This window comes from Gallus gallus, chromosome 2 (genome assembly GCF_016699485.2).
Source record: "Gallus gallus isolate bGalGal1 chromosome 2, bGalGal1.mat.broiler.GRCg7b, whole genome shotgun sequence".
In the NCBI taxonomy this organism is placed as follows: domain Eukaryota; kingdom Metazoa; phylum Chordata; class Aves; order Galliformes; family Phasianidae; genus Gallus; species Gallus gallus.
The window spans coordinates 17,899,140-17,919,963 of NC_052533.1; the positions used below are offsets into that span (position 1 = coordinate 17,899,140).

The window sequence follows — 20,824 nt, forward strand, 5'->3', positions numbered from 1 at the left end:
CTGAATTTTCCATGAGTGGCACAAAACATTTCCATGACACAAAGGTTGATCTCAGATATTCAAAATTCCTGCTTTAGTTCTTTCCAAAGATAAAGCTACTAAGAACATCAGCAAAATAAGGTGTTCTTCCACAGCCTACTGTTCCCTAAGTTTTTCCCCAAAAACCTTGAGGTAAATACTTGGGCAGTGAAAAAAGGGGAACTGTAGTAGAACGTCAAGCAAGATACTACCAATCCTACTTAAGAGGCACACAGACTCATCTCTAATCATTTCTAAATAACATCTCCCCATAACAACTAAGCATTTTTAGTGCTGCAGAAATCAGAGAGTAACTAAGCTATTTATTCTGTAGTTTCTAATTGCTCATTACAATTATACCTAAGCTTTTTAGTTGTTTTTTATTGTTACGTCTTTATGCATTAATTTTGTAAGCACAGTGCCCAAATGAGACATATTTATTCTGAAGGAAAACAAATCTTTTCAATTCAGTGTTCATCTACAAAAATGACAGCTATCCATACCAATATTTTCAGACCAACCCATTCTTACTGCAAAATAATACTTTTTAGTATTGATAGAATGGTCAGAATCATAGAAGTGCTCGAGTTGGAAAGGATCTTTAAAGATCATTTAGTCCAACTCCTCTGCAATGAACAGGGAGCCCCATTCAGCCTGACCTGGATATCTCCAGGGATGGAGCATATAACACCTCTCTGGGCAACCTGTGCCAGAGCCTCACTACTCTTATTGTAAAAAATTTCTTCCTTATATCCAAATTAAATCTCCCTCTTGTAGTTAGAAACCATTCCCCAATGTCCTATCACAACAGACCCTGCTAAAGAGTCTGTCCCCTTCCTTCTTACAGCTACCCTGTAGATACTGAAAGGCTACTCTCAGGTCTCCCCAGAGCCTTTTCCCCCCCAGGCTGAACAGCTCCAGCTCTCTCAGCCTGTCCTCACAGGTGTTCCATCCCTGGGATCATTTTCATGGCCCTCCTCTGGACACGCTCCAACAGGTCCACATCTCTCCTGTACTGAGGACTCCACATCTGGACACAGTACTGCAGGAGGTACCACAGTGCAGAGCAGAGGTGCAGGATCACCTCCCTTGACCTGCTGATCACGCTTCTTTTGCTGCAGCCCAGGACACAGTTGGTTTTTTGGGCCACAGGGACATTGCTGGTTGAAACTAGACAATCATTGTGGTCCTTTTCAACCCAGGCCATTCTATGACTTCAGTACCTGTAAGTACTTTTCAGCCAGGCTCTGCTCCATGCTCTCATCCCCCAGCTTGTACTGATAGTGAGGATTGCCATGACTCATGCACAAGACCTTGCACTTGGCTTTGCTGAACCTCATGAGGTTCACCTGTGCCCACTGCTCAGCCTGTCCAGATCTCTCTGAATGGCATCTCATCCCTCATACATGTCAACCATACCAAACAGTTCAGTGTCATCTGCAAACTTGCTGAGGGTGTACTCAGTCCCACTGATGAAGATATTAAACAGCATTGGTCCCAGTACTGATTGCTTTTCAGGTCTGAGCAAAGTAACTACATCCGATTTTCAGCTTGTGGTTTCTATCTTTTTGAACAGAAAGCTATTAGGATGCCCAAAGTTCAGACCATCCAGATTTCCATAGTACAAAAACACTCTCCCTAAAACTCTTTATTTATATAGAGATAAAAATACAAACATTTACTCTGAGAATAATCAAGATTCCAAATGGATTTGCAGAAGAGAAAATGAAAGTCACCCTAAATAATTACCCTTCTCCTCCAAGACGTAGCATATCATATATGCAGTACAATAAAATAAGTCATCACATGGAGATGGTAATCAGTTTTACTGTATGAGGCTCTGTTTTGGAAGCGTGAGGTCACAGCCTGAACCAGTGACTGAGCACCAGGTGAAGGCACATGACCAGCCCTGGGAGCACAGGCGGAAGCAGTTCACCTGTGTGATTGGAAGGGGAGGACCCAGGGTCCACCCTTCCCTAACCTCATTTAAGGGCTGGCAGCTGCAAGAGAATTATCTCCTTTGAACTGTTTGGTGAGCCCCGATCCACAGAAAGGAGTAAGTGATTCCTTCTTTATTACTAGATTGTAACCTCTGCCTTCCTTGAGTGATTGAAAACTTGTTTAAAGCAGCTATATCTGCTATCGCCTATCTTTACAGCCTTTGTACTGAACACATTCCATTGACCAATATTTTACAAAGCATGGATCATTTGTTAACTATTAGGAATGTCTTAAACACTCTAAAACAAAAGTCTGTAGCCATGAAAACTTAAGTGATTTAAACAGCACCTTATTATACAACATATAAAGCAAATTAAGCTTGATTACGTGAAAATGCTATAACATGCCCTAAGAACCTCTAAACATCAATCCACAGGTAACTTCATTAAACAGTATAGCTTTACCTGGTATTACAGGTCATGCAGTCTATGAGAGCTATGTTTCAGTTCATGGAAGGTAGAAAAAGTTCTAAAATCCTATTTATTGCAAACCTATCATAGTGGCAGAAAGAGGTCAGGAGTTGCAATTGCAAAACACAACATTAACTATTTCAAGAAGAGCTCAGTGCAAGAGAAGCCCAGCAGTAAGCAGAACAAACTGAAGATACATTGGTGTTCTCAAACTATTTCACAGATATTACGGCCATGTATATCTCTACTCAAAGTCACTCTTTTTTTCCTGGTCAGACACATGAAACAACTCAAAGTTTCTTCAAATTTAACTTCAAGATTTTGTCAATTTGAGTAAAAAAATCCATGTATGTACTTTTACGAAGCATGACCTGCAATACAATAACAGTGGAAGATAAAGCAAATTAAAGAAAAAGTAAGGCAAATACAAGTAGAGTCTTAACCTGGAAGTAATTCTGTAGTGTCATTCAAATTTTTTTCCTTCTATGATCATATTGCTAAGAAAAAAAAATTGCTAAGACCCATACTTTTGTTATTTGCAGTCAAATTTTGATTCAGAGGTACTACTGCATCACAATACACATAATCCTTCAGAACCAGATGAAAACAGAACTATTCACCACTACTATTAACCAGACATAAAGACATCTTTTTAAAAGATAGTCCTGGAACAATGAACATCAACACCCATTCAGAGTGGAAGTAAGCTTGAAAACAAATTCAATATTAACGAGACTAGTGCCCTGAAGACAGACATTTGTTATTAAATGCCACTATAAATATAGCTCCTCCAGGTAATACACACTTGTTCAGTACATATTTTCAGATCATATTTCGGTGGGTTTTTTTTTTTTCAATTTGTGTGCTTTTGAGAAATACAAAATTAAGTCCACCCATACTCACAGAAAAGTCAATTAAATTAGTTGTATAGGATGAATGCAAGTGAGCAGTCCTGCATGTATACTCAGAAAGGGGGCTTAAAGAAAGATTCAAAGATAATTTGTATTGTTGTCACTGTTTGTTCTTTCTTTGCATTGTATTACATAACAGATTTCCCACAGACAACTATTAAGCCACAGCACTAGAAATGCAAAGTAATCATTGTAAATTTAAAATTCATTTTTAAAAATTTATGAAGTTAAATTCTTACAAGAATTCACCAATGACAAAGTTAGCAATTGGTTTGCTACCTCTGCACCCTCATTGGAAAAATCCCAGGTGAATCACAAGGTATTTTGTCACCACAGTGGATCTGATCACCAGTACCATTAAAATGTGTCAACAAGAGATGTAAGATCCTTGATAGGGAAAAACATGCAACAGACAAACACGATGAACTAGATGTTGATTACTCGGACACTTGCTGAATGATCTACTCCCTTTACTCTTTCCCTCCTAGTCACAACAACTATACAAAACCGAAAAATCTCTGATAGAAAAACCAAGGCAAATGAAGCTGCACGAAAACAGCCTTCCCAACAGACATATTTCAGTGTGTATCTCAAAACTAGCCATAAAGAAACAGAAAAAGGAAGGCACGCATACAACCACAGCTGAAGATGCTTCTTGACTGGACCCTAGAACCTCTAGCTCATCACCTGTGTTATCCAGTCCTTCAGGAACAAGATTTCCTTCATGCTTTTCAGCAAAAGTTAAGGTAAATGTTTATCAGAAAGTTCTACTATTAAGCAGATGTGCCACATAATTAGCAACGACAAATCCACTTACTTTTTTCTCCTTCTCATGATGTTTATCCTGAGAGTGAGAGGAAGAATCACTTAAACTTTGATCATATGACCTATTAGATCCCCGTTTGCTCTTTTTCTAAAAAGAGAAAACATATTTATGGATATACAAAAGGAATCATTTGAATAAATTAAAAAAATAGAAAGCATTTCAACTGATAAAATGCCTTACTGCTTGAAGAAAAAAAAACTTCAGTTACTGAAAGCCTGACAAATAACTAACACTGGTAAAATTAACAAGACTACTGAATGTACACCCAGAAAATGTCTACCCTTTCACTGACTTTCATACTCCCAGACAAAACGTTTTTACCAAAGAAAAAAGGATATATCATCTTCTGAAGGTTAAAAGATGATACATATTTTCAAGTTTTCGTAACAAAAAACAGAGAAGAAGCTGCTCAAATGAAGAAGTTGCTCAAATGAAGAAGCTGCATTGCTAACACTGTCACATGCCTGAAACGCAACATGAGGCAATTGCTTTATGGCTTCACCATTTATTATTCAAGTGACCTCTCTGCAATATTTTCTTTAAAATTGTGGGTTTTTTTTCTAAATAGGATATGGGTTGCTACAGTCATGTCATAAGCAGTACATATAATTTTTTCATGTATTTCCATTACGTTCAAGAGCCTATTCTGAAGCCACATATATTTATGCTAGCCAGTGCCCAGAAAGCGTATGTCACTGTATTATAACTGAGCTAGCTCATAACTGAGTTGTATAAACAACCTCAAGTCAGTGCTTTTCCAACTGATGTTTTCAGTAGTTATACAACATCCATCATTTTCAGTAATACATAACAAATACCTGTATTTATTGGGACTGTTGATGCCTGATATCTCTAAAGAAACATTAGAACACTAGCATGATCTTTCCAGCCTTTACTGTTCTTACCACTTGCAGTGGTAAGCTATCATGTCAAATATGATTCTGTGTCTTTACTATTACCTTGTGTTTCAAACAGTTGTACACGTTCTCAAATACAGCTGCACTGGCACATTAAAATCAAATGTATAAAAGTGTAGAGCTTGCCTTCACCGCTAAGTAATGCATAATTTTTGTTCTTTTCATTTACTTAGCTCAAGATTTAAATTTAAAAAAAAAAAAATAGATTAATTCAAGTCTAGAAGTTCCTGACTTATCTTCATTATGAAACAAATTCATCAATATTCAGAGTTAACCTCCCTGAGCTTATGTTCTAGAAACCTAAAAAGGTTCATCGGCCCTGTTTTTACTTCACTGCAATGTAAGTCTCCAAAATATTCAGCTTTTCAGCAGTGAGAACAAGTAACCTACAAGTTTCACTGTATTTACAGCAACATATGAATTTCAGTCTATATTTTTTAATTTTCATATGTCAATGTTTGTAAATAATGTTTTTAAAATATCACTAAACCATTTAAGTCAGCTCGCCCAGAGAGGTGGCAGAAGCCCTGTCCATGGAGACCCTCAAGTTCAGGCCAGACAGGGCTCTGAGCACCTGATATAGCTGTAGGTGCCCTTGTTCAGTGCAGGGGAGTTGGACTAGATGGCCTTTAAGGGTCCCTTCCAACTCAAATGATTCTAATCCTTTAAGTCCACATACATACACACATATCTGGAACTGCCAAAAAGGTGTTAAAGGGAAAGCTCAAGAAGTCTGACACAAAGAGCTGTTGAAATAACTGAGAAGTTTCAAACTTTATGTTTTCTTTAAAAAAAAAGATCAAACCCCAAGGTATGTTCTTGAGGTTGTGTTTAAAGGAACTAATGAGTAGGAAATCCACTGGCTATACAGTGAAGACAGAACAGAAGGAACGACAGCAAAACAGAATGACACACAGATGGAGAAAGAAATGGAAGCTGCCTTTATAATCCAATATACAGAATAGCAAGGAAAAAGTATTTTCAACTACTAATTACAAAAAATACAAATAAAAACTAGATGCACGTGCTATTTCTGCCAGAGGGAAAAAATACACATTTAGAAAACAAAAACATTTGTATCTAGAATCAAAAGCTACAAAAAAAAAAAAAAAAATCTACTGAGCCAGATGAAAATATTATCCCTACTGCTAATAGCAATTCAGAGTGAAAAAACAAGTTACTATCATTAATGTACAGAATTTAACCATTACTTACCAGCTTACTAAAATGGTATTTACAGTAGCCACAGTATTGGACATTATCTGCACCATTGCCTTCTTCTTCACAAAGAAGTCCTGCAAACTGTGCACTAGAAACAAACCAAACAATATTCAAGACAAGCAAGTACCAACTTGCACCAAAATAACACAGTTGATAACGTATGGATGCTTGTATCTGTATTTAATTAGAGGAGATTTCTACACAAGTGACTTCTAACAGCGTGCCAGCACCTAACCCACCTCTGGCAACCCAGTGAAAAACCTTTGGTTACTGACAGCTGATGACTTTCTCCTGGATCTACAAGACATTCAAACAAATGTATAGCTTGAAAAATTTGAGTTACTTTCACAAATAAATAAAGCAATTAGTGATGATTTTTAGCTCAAACTGAAATCAAAATTACGTACAGAAAGAATAGGCAGAATAGACAGAAACAATTTTTGCCTTGTTTTTAAACAAAACTATAGTGTGGATCCAAAGAAGAAATTCTTCTGAAGTTGCATAAATCCTTCTCTGCTCTGCCAAGAAAATTACTTTTTTTTTTTTTTTAATAGAACTTCAATGACATAATAAATCTAACTATATTTCATTGGTTTAAAAGACTGTGGCAGGTTAATTTCTTTTAAAAGAAGAAAATGACTTACAGTGTCACTTTGTCTGGGCTAATATTACCTTACTCAACTACATTTTTCAAATCAAATTTGCTTTTCACCATTAGTAAAGTTGATTTATTTTCTGTATCAAAACCAACTTAGATATTGAAAAACCAAGTATTTGGTTTCATTTTCTACATCATTTTCATTAGCATAATAATACAATGTCACAAAGTGATGCAAGGAGGTATGTAAATGAAAGAACAAAATACATGGCAGCTTATTTTCACTGTTTTTAAAAATCACTTTCCCCTCATTTATATATCACATCCTTGTGCAATCCAGAAATACTGCCTACTAAATACATGCACACCTACAGCAGGTGCCAGCTATAAGCTATAAGATCTGTCATTCTAAGCTTGTCACAAAAAAAAAAACAAAACAGATGGACTCCAGCTCTTTTTTCTCTAGACATTAGTTTTGTTAACACAGAGATCCAGATCAGGCTGTGTCAGTTCTATTTTCTATAGTTTTCACATTTTTCTTCCACTTCATAAATATTACAGACGTCTCTCAATATCCTCAATATTACATCAATATAGTACTCTCTGGTTGGATATCATTTTTTTGTACATATCTGTTTACAATGAAACAAAAATTCTAAGAACTGGCAAGATTACAAATGGTATATATTTTTATTTTGAATGTGATTCCCATGTTCTTTTTAAACTCACTGATAACAAGATTTTGGAAGAAAGAGACAAGAGATGAAAAGAACTCTTCTTTAAAACAACTGGATGCATAATTTTTTTCATGTCCATAAGCAATTTCTCAAGATGGTATGCCAGGAGCAAAGTCTGTTTTCACCATAAAACCAAACTTGACATTGATTACATCCAGTGAAAAATTAGGCGGTTATGAAGAAGTAAGACTTCAACATCCCTTCAAATAACTAAGTACTGAAAGGGCAAAACAAAAAAAAAACAACAAAAAAACACCACACAACAACAGAGAGGCCCCCACCTCTGCAAATGAGGATGTGCAGAGTTGCAAAGAAATCAGTACTTAATCTGAACAAGACATCCAAAGTAACACTTGATTACACTGAAGAAAATACTTTTAAGTAGGTGTGCAAAACCGTTTCTTAGACTGAGCTTCTACACAGAAATGATGAAGCACAATGGGGCACTCATAAACCTGATGACTAAATCTACAGCTAACATACCTGGATAATCTGTGTAAATCTGCTATTACAAAATAGCTTCAGATGAAGTTGAAAGAGTAAATATCCCCCAGAAATTCTGGGGTGGAAATCCCTTTGCCTCATCTTACTTGCTGACATTTGTTGTCATCTAATACAGTCTCTTTTAGAAACTCATAAAATGAGACAAGCATCTCCTGAATGCTTGCCAACCACAATAGCTTAAAGTGGAATGAATCAGACAGATATGGCTGTTTTTTCTCCAGCAGCTACAGATGAAACCCAAATAAATAGTTCAGGATAGATGTGTACCATTTACATAATGCTAGTGAGGTGAACTACTCCAAATGTTTGAAAACCAGAAGTAGTCATTTTACTGCATTCTTAATGTATATTTCAACATTTTTTCCTACTGATTTATCAAAAGCAAACATCAAATCACCAGGTCAGCAATTCAAATTCCTTCCCATTCCTGTATCCTATAAAACATATGAAAAAAAGAAGGCAGGATGAGAAACACCAAACCTTACTCACATGAGCACAGAGCACTTAACATGAAGGAGCACCATCAGACTACTTCTACAGCTCCCAGCAATGTATATGATACCACTGCCATACAGTTGGTAAACTCTAATAAAATTATTTCCACAGAAATCACTTCACTATATTTCTTCACCCCAAAATATTCTAATTAAAGCATTTATTCATTTTATAGTATAGAGTAGACTCTCTGGAAAATTCTTTCAAATATGTTAATAAAATCTACTTACCATGTTACATGAAAAGCTTGTCGACATCCGTGTTTATTACATGTCATGCATGCACCAGTGGCTGCTTTACTTTCTCTGCCTTGTTCATCACAGATATAGCAAGTCTGTCAAAGAGAAAATACTTTACATGATGAAAAGCAAACAAATAAGTTATGTGTCACAGGAAATTCTAAGGTGAGAAGTGTTGGATTGTGCAGCTAACCTTATGTAATAACTTCTTTATAAAGAAGTCTAATTACATTTGTTTGCAAAAGAAGATTATCTGGTAGACACTTCGGATCTGTGTAACACTTCATCAGTGCTAAAGCAGTACAAATACTAATTTATTTAAATTCTATACTGCTACCCTATCAGCCAAAATGGTTAAACAACCAAAGGCTAATAGCATTAGGCTTTGGGATTTTCCTGGCTTTCAAGTTTGCATTTACGTCTTTTTAAGTTGCAATCATTTTGACAGTCATTTAACAGTACTTGTAGCAATAATTCAGAAACATCAAGCCAGACTGAGTGCCTACCAGTAGGAGGTACCATAAGGTATATATGTATATATCTACACAAACTACCAATGGAAAAGCTGCAAGCTTAAAATTTTACTTTCACTTTTGGTGTAAACAGTTCTCAGAAGTCTCACAGCATGCTTTGATATTCATATGGCATTCAATTACCTTCAATTAAATATTCTGTTTAACAGAGTTCTGCTTTATTTTCAGACAGCTCCACAAGTATCTTAGAAAGTAATGAAGTAAGAACTCTCCGTAAACAGTTTAAACTAATATACTAAACCTATTTCAAGCTTAAAAGCTTGAATTCAAGCTAAAATGAGAATGAGTTTTCTATTACCTGAAAATCTTTTCACAGAATTTCTCTCATAAATGTGTCTTACTGGGATACAATGGCAGTTTGTAAGATTTTTAGAAAAAATTCTCAATGAAGTGTGGGGGAGAAAAAAAATCAAGATAAAAAGAATGCAGTATCCATCACGTTATTTTATACGTAGCTGATGAACAGAGATACTTGTGTGGAAGCTCGCTATTACACTAGACATCACTACAAACTCTCACTAGCATTTCAGTGAGAAACATTAGTTAAAAGTACATCTTCTTCTATAACTCCTCCAATAACCAAAATGTCATCTAGAAAAATCTATCACATCACATTTGTATCATCAGTTGCAAACTGCAGCCCAAGTAAAATTTAACTGTTTATCTGTCAATTCTTAATGAATACAGCATCAGTACAATCAAGTTTCTCTTCTTAAATAAGACAGAATCTTATTGAAGGGACAAATATCAATGGTACACTGCTATCTATAGGTATTCCATTGTAAGACCTTAGGTGTAACTGATTTTTCCCAACTGCATTGCAAACTCCTCCAGAAAGGCAAAGTAGGATAATAAATAAATAAAAGGCAAGTAGGATAATAAATAAATAAAAAGAACATAAACACTTCTTTGCTACCCAGTGTTTAAGAAAAATGTCCAAAAACATCACTGAAACTGAGAATGAAAAAGGAAATACCATAAAACTGATGTTCTTTACAAAAAAAGTGAAAATCAGTGAAATTCTGAAATCAGAACTGCCTTGAACAGTTATCTGTGTTCAATACTTGATGTGAGAAGTCAGCCAAGTAAAGCACTTTTGTTACTGTGCAAGACTCTGAGGTAGATGAGTTAGTTGGCATGGTTTTCTCTAGGCTTTTGGAAAGCACTAAGAGCAGTAGCTAACATAACCCAAAACCACACCCTATCTCCTAACATTTGAGGGTTGAGGAAGGGGGACATGATTCTTTGCCTTGCTCCCGTTGTACCAGGTACCGCACACTACCCACTGGGTCATTTGCCAGGGTCAGAGATTGGCCACTTTTTAGCTTTCCATACCATGACCTGACACATGAAGATTTTATGAACAAACTAGGTCATAATCTATCAACTGCATGTGAATAACTAAGTCTCAACATAAGTTAGGTCTGTAAACAGAGTTCAACAGATTCCATACAGACCAAGCTCCAGTTACCATTCTGTTTTGAGAGAGTTCTGCCTAAAAAGTTTTTCTCACTGAAGTTCAGAAGTGGTGTAAGCGTTCCATACAGTAAGGATGTAGGTCCTGTTCTTTGACAGCATGTGCTGCATTCAGGACCCCTTAAACTGATTTACAGTAAAATGACTGGGAAAAAAAAAGATTGACTGGATACATTACAAACAAGTTTAAACACAACACTGCGGACTGCCTACCCAACACAAATATCTAAAGACATTTTGCAAAGCTGCCTTGAGTTGTCTGTCAGTAATTTTCCTTCGAAGACTCAAAACTGTAAACCTCCTCCACAAAAAAAGGCAGAAGGGAAGACGAGGTGAGGAATGCCTTGCAAAAAAAGTAATCTGAGAAGCAGTTTATTCTACTTGTAAAAGCTACCTAAGAGTATTGCCTATCTACCGAATTGAACTTAAGAGTTTGTACAGAAGTTTCTCATCGTTGCAACAAATAATGAAATAAAATTTTAACAGCTGCCTTAACTTCTAGGTAGATCAAGAAACTTCAAACACACTTATTTTTTAAATCAACTCTGAAGAGGCTCTTAAAAGCAATAACTATATTCAATTACCACAGACTTCAAATGTACCTAAGAAAGACAAATAAAGCTCTCATAAAACAAGTAAGAGATTATACACACACAAGCAGCCAAGAAATAACAAACATCTATTCAATGGGAGAACGATTTCTAGTCCATTTCTTTTTTGGAAGCAACTGTGTAGGAAGAGCTTTCCTGTTAACTCACTCACCAGGTCACCCAGTGGGTTTACCCTGTACCACGATGGCTTTTATCCAAGGAGCAGGTAAACCCACAGAATGAATGGCCATAAGTCTCATGCTCTGGCATCATCTGTGTTCATTCTTGTACCCAAGATTAAAGTACTGCATAATACTACGTATTTTACAACATAAAATAAGGAAACAACTACATAAAAGAATCCTATGTAAAACAAGCAGTATCTCCTGGCAGAATTCCAAGGAGGCTTTTCTTTCTTTTGAAGACTACAGCATGAATTCTTCCTTGTGACAATTTTTGTTGATCTACGTTTTACCCCAATTCCATATGGAAGGCTACTTCCATACATACACAGCTGCGTACACAAAATTAGTCAGGACTTCACAAGAAATCAAATAATTCTAGAATCATTCTTTTCCAACCTAAGTTGACAAGCAGAATGAAACTGACTGGAGTTATGACCCCAGATTTGCAATTTCTGATGCGTTATTACGTTTTTAATGTACTGTATTAGCCTGTATTAAAGTAGTTTTAGGCTGACAGCAACTCTTGGAAAACCGTCCCAAATCTGAACACCAACAAAAAAGCAGAAAACTAAAAATTTAACAACAGGAACTCTGCACTATCTGTATGCCATTTGTATTCAATGACATGTTTTAGGTAAATTAAGGAAGAACCATTACAGATTAAAAAAACCACTATGACTACTGATGGGGAAAAAAGGAGAAAACAGATACTCTACTGGCCCAAAGTTGAGCCGAGAAAAAAATACTGCTTTATGTCGAAGCACAAAACATCTATTAGTTCTGCACTTAATCTCACTACTACATTTTCTGGCCAATGAAGAAGGAAGTTCACAGTCAAAAGCTGAAACAGATACTCAGGTAGTATGTAATAAGAAAACATTAGAAAGATACAGTTCGACTCTTTTCATACACTGGTAAGTAGGAAGGGAAAAGCCTATGAAACAGCAATTATTAGCAAATGAAACAGATAAGGAAAAGACCAACATATTAAGCAGGAAAAAAGACCAGAAAGAAAGGAAAAAGAGTAGAAGTATAATGAGGACCTTTATGAGAGAGTGAAAAAAAATAAATAAAATCAGAGATGTAAGCTGGAAAAAAAAAAGAACAAAAAGAGAGGTTACAGAAACAACACAAGAAGGACTGGTTTCCCTGTAGGAAACGACATGTTTTGGTGTTTTTTTTTATGTAATGAAGTGTATTCTTCTTTTGCCCCTATATCCACAAACCATCATGGAATAAACGAAGAGAAAGAAACCAGAATTATAAGCAACTGCACAAAAATGTGCTAACAAATCTACTCATAAATTGAGTTTGCTGCCTACAAAAGGGAAAATACAAAAATACGAAGGAGGAAGTAGGTAGGTATCATGGGGAAAGGTAGTGCAAGTGGAAGACCAAGCAGAAAAAATAAGCTATCAGTATAAAATCTTAACTATTTTTTTTAACTAAGTCTTGCCACACTTCAAAACAGATTCCATCTCACTGACAATTATTTAGGAGCAGTTATTCTATTTCTTCTATAGGCAACTAATCCTGTTAAAGAAAACACTGTTTACAAAAGCAAAAGTCTGCAAGATTTGGCCTTAATATATTGGTATTGCTGTTCTTGTTTATGAACTTCTTATTAATAATTAAAACAGTAGGACTTAGCGGTAATTAATATCAACATTTCAAATAAGGTGCAATAATATTCTTACATGTGGGAAATATTTCACATTGCTTTCAAAATAAACCATTATTCAAAGATCACAATATTTTTAATTAACAAAACAGTCCCTACTCTGTATAAGAATAATGAGACATTGCAGATAACTTTGCAGCTTAACTGAATAACACAGCTTTCTTAATTCCTGAACTTATCATTGGTACATGGAGGAAAACGTACAATGTTACAGTAGCTATTGATAAATTTCTCATAAGCTGCATGTTAAGAACTGTAGTTTTAGATTATTTAAAGCACACAAGTTTTCAAATAAATACATTACATATAGATAAAAAGACACACATAATTATACCTTATTATAACGATCATGAGGAACGGACTGCAACACAATAGGTTCCATTGTAGCGACATTCGCAAACTGCACCTCGGGAATGTACAGAGCACAAACCACATGAGCCCAACCTACAAAAAGTTATAATTGTATTTAATTTTAATGTCTTCTAGAAGCTCAAAGGACATTTCAATTACTGTACAAAGTACCTTTTACAACACTCTTCTCCATCAACTATTTTAACTGTTTAGAACATTGCAGACATAAATGACTTAAATCACCTTTACATTTTGTTTTATATTACCCAAAGTTAAGATGAGCTGTAAAACATTTTCAAGTTCACTGTGTGGAGAATTCCTAAAAATAATACTTTATGAACTGCAGATAGTAATGATTTATACCAATACAAATGGAAAAACAGGTTCATTCTTTATATTCCTTGGATTACCATAGAAAACACTTAAAAATTATGCAAATTCCCACAAAAGGAAAATAGGGGCTGAAGGAAGTATTCATGCAAGCATTACCTTCATGTAGGGCTTTCTGTGTACTCTTTTTATTTAAACAAAACCATTCTAAATTGACTAGACTCATCTATTCTCTCTAAAGCAAGAAATCCCACACCACGCACGCACACACACACGCACACAGATACACAAAAAAAAACCCAAACACATGCCTATGTTTTCTTTTATTTTCCTAGTTTTAAAGATTTAGACAACTTATTTATCCTAACTAGATCAACTCCTACATCCAGTCCTGTTCTAAGCCACTGACTTGGGGCTCAGATACTTACCATATTGTACTTTAGCAACATTTTCAGAAATAAAAGTTCCTAATTGCTCAAAATAATATTAGGAATGGTGGAGAAAGGGGGTGGAAGGAAGAAAACTATTCAGAAAGAGAAAGACTGATTTCAGGCTTTCTTTCAGTACCAAGATTCTGAGAGTTGCAAGCTTGTTCCAGTAGAGGCTAGTTTGCCATAAGTGTAAGAAAACTGTCCATATTCTATCCTAGGCTAAATTCAGCAAAATCTAACCCAACATCAGAAGCAACTGTGCTACTTCATCACCACATTCATAAATTCTTAACACAAGGAACAAGTATTTGACTAGTAGAAGAGTAGAGAAAATGAAGTACAAACCGCCATTTTGAGCCACTTCTAAAAAAAATTTTCTACAGACCATTTTGAAACTATCACTACCAGACTGACTGGGGGGAAAAAGAATACAAAACACTTATCAAGAGCTCTCTGTTTGAAATATCTTCAGGGAAACAGTGTTTATAGGGACTTTCCTAAGAATTGCAGACTGCCCTGTGCCACAGCCATCTTACTAGAGACAGATAAGCAAATGCTAACGTGGTGTTAATGGTGAATATTTCTCTTCAAATCTCCTCCCCCAGAAAACTATTCATCTAATAATCCATTAAACCCACAGAAAAGTGGCAGACAGTATCTATATAGCAAAACAAATGACATACAGCAGCACTGATAAACTTCTTGCAAAAGAGGTTAAAAACCACTCAAAGGAACTAAGGACGAGGGACCTTCTCCACCTGTTTCCAGTATCTTCTTTAGATCCCATACGATCTGACCTTTGTGAAAAATTACAACTTGTCCAATAAGAAGTTAAATCATAGGGAAGGTTGCAGCATTTTTGATCATCTACCAGCCACAAAAGCCTAATCCTGCACGACCTCCCACTCAAAGAGTCCAAGCACCAAACTGCTTAAATGTTACTTTGTCCAAAGCTTCACTGGTTAAGAAAAACTGTAGCATCAGAAAGCAACACCCAGCTCATCTGGAAGAACCAAAACCAGCACATTCAGGGGTTCCTTCTTAAGAAAGCGCCGGGAAGAAATTCTTCCCTCATGAGTGTGGTTAAGGACTGGTTTCCTGAAGAGACTGTGCAATTGCCACCACTGGAGAACTACTTTGCAAGGTCTGTAGACTCCTCCACAAAATTTATCAGTCATGGGTGGTCAAGAGCATTCAGTTTCACCACAGAAGGACCAAACGGTAGTGGAAAACAGAATAGGAAGCAAACGACCATCATCTTTTCCCTGAACACCAAAAGATTACTCAAGGCTATTCCAAAGCACGTGGAACCAAGGACACCCAAAAAGGCCAAGTGTGACAGCTCACTGTCACAAAAGAATGAGCTACTACTACTAGCATACAAGTAACCTTTATTTCCAATATTTTCTGGAACCAAGAGGCTTTTGACTGCATAACAAAGTGAGAAAATGCCTCCCCCATCTTCCTAGGGAGGAAAGCAAATGGCCAGGGCTTTGCTTCCTGCTCTACCTCCTCCTTATGCCTTTTGCATTTTTAAACTCTATAAACATACATACATAGCACAGAAAGCAGAAACCAAAAAATTCAGTATCATCTTCCCCAGGAAAACATCTCAAGAGTGCAGTCATAAGGCTACATATGATCGATCCTTCATGTGCTTAATATCACGTGTAGTTTATTTCTAGCTAATTTGCATTCTTCAGTCCTCATTAGCCCAGGCTTAAAAAGCAAAATGAAACAACACACAAACACACAAGACTATTTAGCGAGAGAAGGTCATTTTCATTGGAAAGTTCAGACTCTCCTAGCTGACAGGACAGAACCCAAATGTTCCTCTTCCTTGTCAAGTACTTACACCATTCCGCTGCCTGGCCCAGAGAAGCTGCTACCCCCTACAGACAACTCAGAGACTGTCCTGCCATGTTCAGAGCTGAGTGGTTTTGTTTTTATTTCTTACTAGATGACAGGGACACTTTTTTTGCAAGAATAATTAAACATTCTGAAGAGACACTCACCCAAATTGTGTTCATATATAAACTGCTGAAGAAGCAAACATTTTTATCTGGATTTATAATATAAAAGGCCACATTAAAATCACATTTTCCAATTAGCTCCATACATAAGTCATAAACTTCCTATTCATATAAATTATTACAATATTTCTGGGCAACTATACATCCTCCACCCCCAAAAAAAGACATAACTAAGTTAAACTGAGCTTTCCCAATGTTTAAGTGTGAAGAATATTGCTTTACACCCACATCTCAAGAGTAAAACAAAAACAAAGCTTACTGATGACAGCCAACTTAAAATTCAATATATTTCAACTGCACTTCCTAGTTTTACTTACTCGTTACTTTCAGTAACTTTAGGAAATGCTAACAGAAATATTTATGCAAACCCACTTTGTTTTATAAGGTAACTCAAGTGTAGCTATAATACGTTTCCTCAAAGAGATCTTAGGAAACAACCTCAATTAATCTTAAAACAACATCAAAACCACATTTAAAAACAAGTCCAAGATCTACTTCAGTAACAATAATAATAAAAACAGTTATTTCAAACAGCAAGAATTGAAAATTAATGCCAAAAAGCCTTCAAACTTAAAATATAACTTATGAAAGCTTTTTACTTAAGCCCCACTGCCACCTTTTTTCCCCTTAAGTACCTGTCAGAAAAGCACACTACTGAGTTTTGCCAATTGTAGGTTTTGTCCCAGCATGTCAAATGCTTAATTACAAGCTCAGAATCCATCCTCATTTTACAAATCTTCTGCTGAGATCCTGATTTCAGATGCCTAACTCATTTTGATCTCAGTGAAAACCTTCTAACATTGCATATTCAAAATATTTAAGTACGTAATATTCATTAACGTTCAGAGTAACAAACCTCGAGTTCCAGAGCCTGAACTAAAACCAGTCTGCCTGTCATCCCAACCACAGTGAACAGGTAACTATTTCATCACTAGTTAATAAAAGCTGTTGCCACTACAGAATTCTATAACTAAAAACAAAGTTGAACAAAGTAATCTAGAATTAGCACAGGAAACCCTGGAAGATAAATACCATAGCAGTACATTATCCTTGTAACTACACTGTTGCCTTTACCACTACTGTTTATCTAAAACTGGATTCCCAAGAGCTTTCACAGAAAAGAAATTCCATCACCTTCCAGTGTGAATTTTAAAGCCTTGCTTTTATGATCTTTTACATCACAATATAATAACCAAAGACTTTTACATTAATAACCCACTCTACCACTCGAACACAGAGAAGGCTGAGGGTTAACACGTGCAGAACAGGCTCTGGACAATCGATACCAGAGCACAGCAGAGCAGTAGCAGCCAGGAGAGCAGAACCATGAAGTCACAGAGAAGTTCAGACACAATGGCAGCCTGGTCCCAAAACAGAGCTCTGTGATGTCATCACCATCTCTTAATTCTAGTCTGACCTCTGAGTAAGATCTGCTTAGGCATTCCTGTGCAAGTTCCTGAAGAGTCCATTGTATTTCACTAAGGAAATTTTATGTCATCTGTAACTTTAACTCACTCCTAACCAAAGCGAACACTGTTTTTTTTAGCACAGAAAAACCTTTCTTCGTTGAAACACTGGTTTTCATATTAGGGTCACTCTGGGATGCAGCTTAAGGACACACCTCAATCTGTTTCAACTGTGAGCTGCCACTGGAAGGTGAAGTCCCACCTCCCTCTCCCAGAAGTACAACTTGCCATATACTGGGGCAGATAAAACTGTATTCATCTCATTAGTAACCCTGGGGGAAGACAGAAATTTACCCTGCAGTCAGATCAGCAAGCTGATGAAAGGCATGCTAACGTTTTATGTTTACCATAAACAAAACCACAGGTGAAAAAACAAGCCAGCATGGGAAAAGCACAGCCCCCTCCCTTCTGCAGAGGTCTGGATTACAGGGAACTGCACCCCAGGTTCCGCCACCAGCACATCTGGCTGATCCCAAAACTCAGCCCTCTCCCACCCTGAAAGGTGAAGCCAGAGAAGATGCCAGTAAGACCAGGATTGTTACTACTTGCTACAGGGAAAGATTAAGTACTATTTTAAACCCTTAGCCTAAATGCCTCATTAAAGCATTCCATACACCTCCATTTTAACCCTGACCTTCCTTTCCTGCAAAGATAACAAAACTTGCAGAAGAGATGAGGCTGCTTAAGATACTGCAGTTTCCTTAACCTCGCAAACACTGTTCTAGAGATTGCTGGAGCTAACACGGCATTATTCACTGCACTGTTTGATCCACTCCTTGAAAAGAGAGAGGAAAAAAGGTGCCCACACTACCCGCTAGAGATCCTTCCCTCAGCACCTGACAGCCAACCGCATCAGCAGTATGCTGAATCAAGTGACAACTTCTACTAAAGATAACAGTAATAAACCAGTTATCTGTGAAAAAAAGGCTCCATTCCACAGAGCTTTACTACAGAATTTCACCTAAATCTGCATTTATCAATACTTGCTCTTCAATTAAAGAATAACTACATATGAAAAATTCTCACTGGTTCTTTGTTTGGCAGCACAACAAATAGTTTGTTTCTGAAGCAGCTCCAGCTTGCATCCCACTGGTCCACTAAGTAAGCCAACAGCTTTAATCATCTTATCTTGCATGCTATGGCATTAATGAGACTCTTACTCCTCTCTAAAGACATTTTATACAACAAAAGGAAAAAATGTCATTAATATTTATCTAAGGCTTTCTAATTTTTTTTCCAGGTTCCCAGTGTAGTTCCTTACATTGCATTTACTAGTAAAATAACTGGTAAACATTTAATACAGATTATATGGTAATATGTGTATTTGTTAGTAAAATATTTTAGTATTGCTTAGATAATATTACTGCCTTTTCTAGTAAAAAATACATATGCAAATCTTACAAATCTTTGGAAAAGGACCTGAACATATTTATGTAAGCATTTCTAGCAAAATGCATAAGCCTAAATATATAACATTATACCATCCGTATTCTTAAGACATTAATACCATGAAAACAGAGCTGCTGACACCAATAATGCTAAGAGTAAGAAAAGCTGGCATGTGGTGTTTTTATAGACTTGGGGGATCCCAACGCTGACCCAGGGGATGGGAAGAGGGCCTGAAGGATGACATAAAACCACTGCATTGTTAGCTGGCCTTTTCCCAAGCAGCTGCATGAAAGAAGCCTTGGTGAAAAGTCGACACAAAGAATGCTGTTACACAGCATTCCTCATCATCAGCCAGTGGAATCAGATTTCAAAGCAACAACTCGCACACCAAGCTGAAGCTTCTTCGGCTCAGAGAGAAATGAGGACAAAGATTACTGTAAGAGAACTATTTAAACATCCAAAAAATATATCCAATGAACAGTGTGCTTTAAAAAAAATAGAAAACAGAAAAGGAACAAGTGAGCTTTTTTTAATGTATTAAATGTGTTTTTACACTTTGCCCAACTCCTAAGCTGAGTTCAGAGAACAGATACTGCTACAAACAGCTTAGCTGCTCTTTCAGTAGCCCACTCACACATCAGACAGCAATCAATAAGGAATTCCCACATACACCACAGTTCTTCCTCATTTTCAAAACCTTTCATACTCAATTATGTATTTTAAGCCACAGTGATGCCCCTAAATGACCACTACTACCAAATGTAGCACGGGCCTTTGTTCATAAGCATATTCTGACAGAAGTTCACTAAAGCTTCAGCTCAATCCTACTTTTTTTTACTTTCAGTAAAAAATAACAAAATTCTGAATTTCTGTAACTGCAGACAGTGACCACAGACCTTCTAATGTTTATGTAAATAATTCCACAGGGTCCAGATACAGAGATGATCCTTTTCCCCCCTCAAGACATTAAGCAGCCAAAACACTACAATGTATTATTTACATATTCAAAGCTTATTCTTAAAGTTTATGGCCATCACCCCGACTAGAACCATACAATGTCCCACCACTATTAACAAATGAATTAAATCAAATTTTCAGCTAAATACAGTCAACTCTTAATAATCCTCAGCACATACGATCTGTTGGCAATAAACCACATCATAGATGTCAACGCAGACTGCATGCTATGAAATGCAATTGTATTTTTCCAAGACCCATCCAAGTGCAGAAGCTGAACGATCGTTTTCTCACAGTGTGAAGAAACCCAACAAACAAATGCATTCAGCTCTTAGCTGCTCCTGTCCTGTGTTAGTCTCTGGCAACGGAAAGCCCTGAAAGGACAATGAAGCAGCCTAAGGTTCTCAATTCAGCTCAAATCCAGACCAAATTCTCTCTGGGCCTACCACCAGCAGGAGCAGCCACTGCCAGCAGGCCAAGAAGAGGCAGCTAATACAGTTACAGTTGCCTCGGATAACTGAAATT

At 36.6% G+C, this 20,824-nt stretch overlaps 1 protein-coding gene across 6 annotated transcripts in view; it reads right to left on the reverse strand.

The window, feature by feature from the left end:
- Positions 1–20,824, reverse strand: part of MLLT10 (myeloid/lymphoid or mixed-lineage leukemia; translocated to, 10) — a 122,159-nt gene that overhangs the window by 70,100 nt on the left and 31,235 nt on the right. For 5 of the 6 annotated variants that reach the window (XM_025148380.3, XM_046938250.1, XM_046938252.1 and 2 more), the window contains exons 5-8: positions 13,677–13,786; positions 8,869–8,972; positions 6,299–6,392; positions 4,158–4,253 (exon numbers count right to left, since the gene is read on the reverse strand). In XM_025148380.3, the coding sequence (XP_025004148.2) occupies positions 4,158–4,253; positions 6,299–6,392; positions 8,869–8,972; positions 13,677–13,786 (404 nt within the window). The remainder of the gene's footprint in view (positions 1–4,157; positions 4,254–6,298; positions 6,393–8,868; positions 8,973–13,676; positions 13,787–20,824) is intronic. The other variant, XM_025148381.3, reaches the window with a different exon arrangement.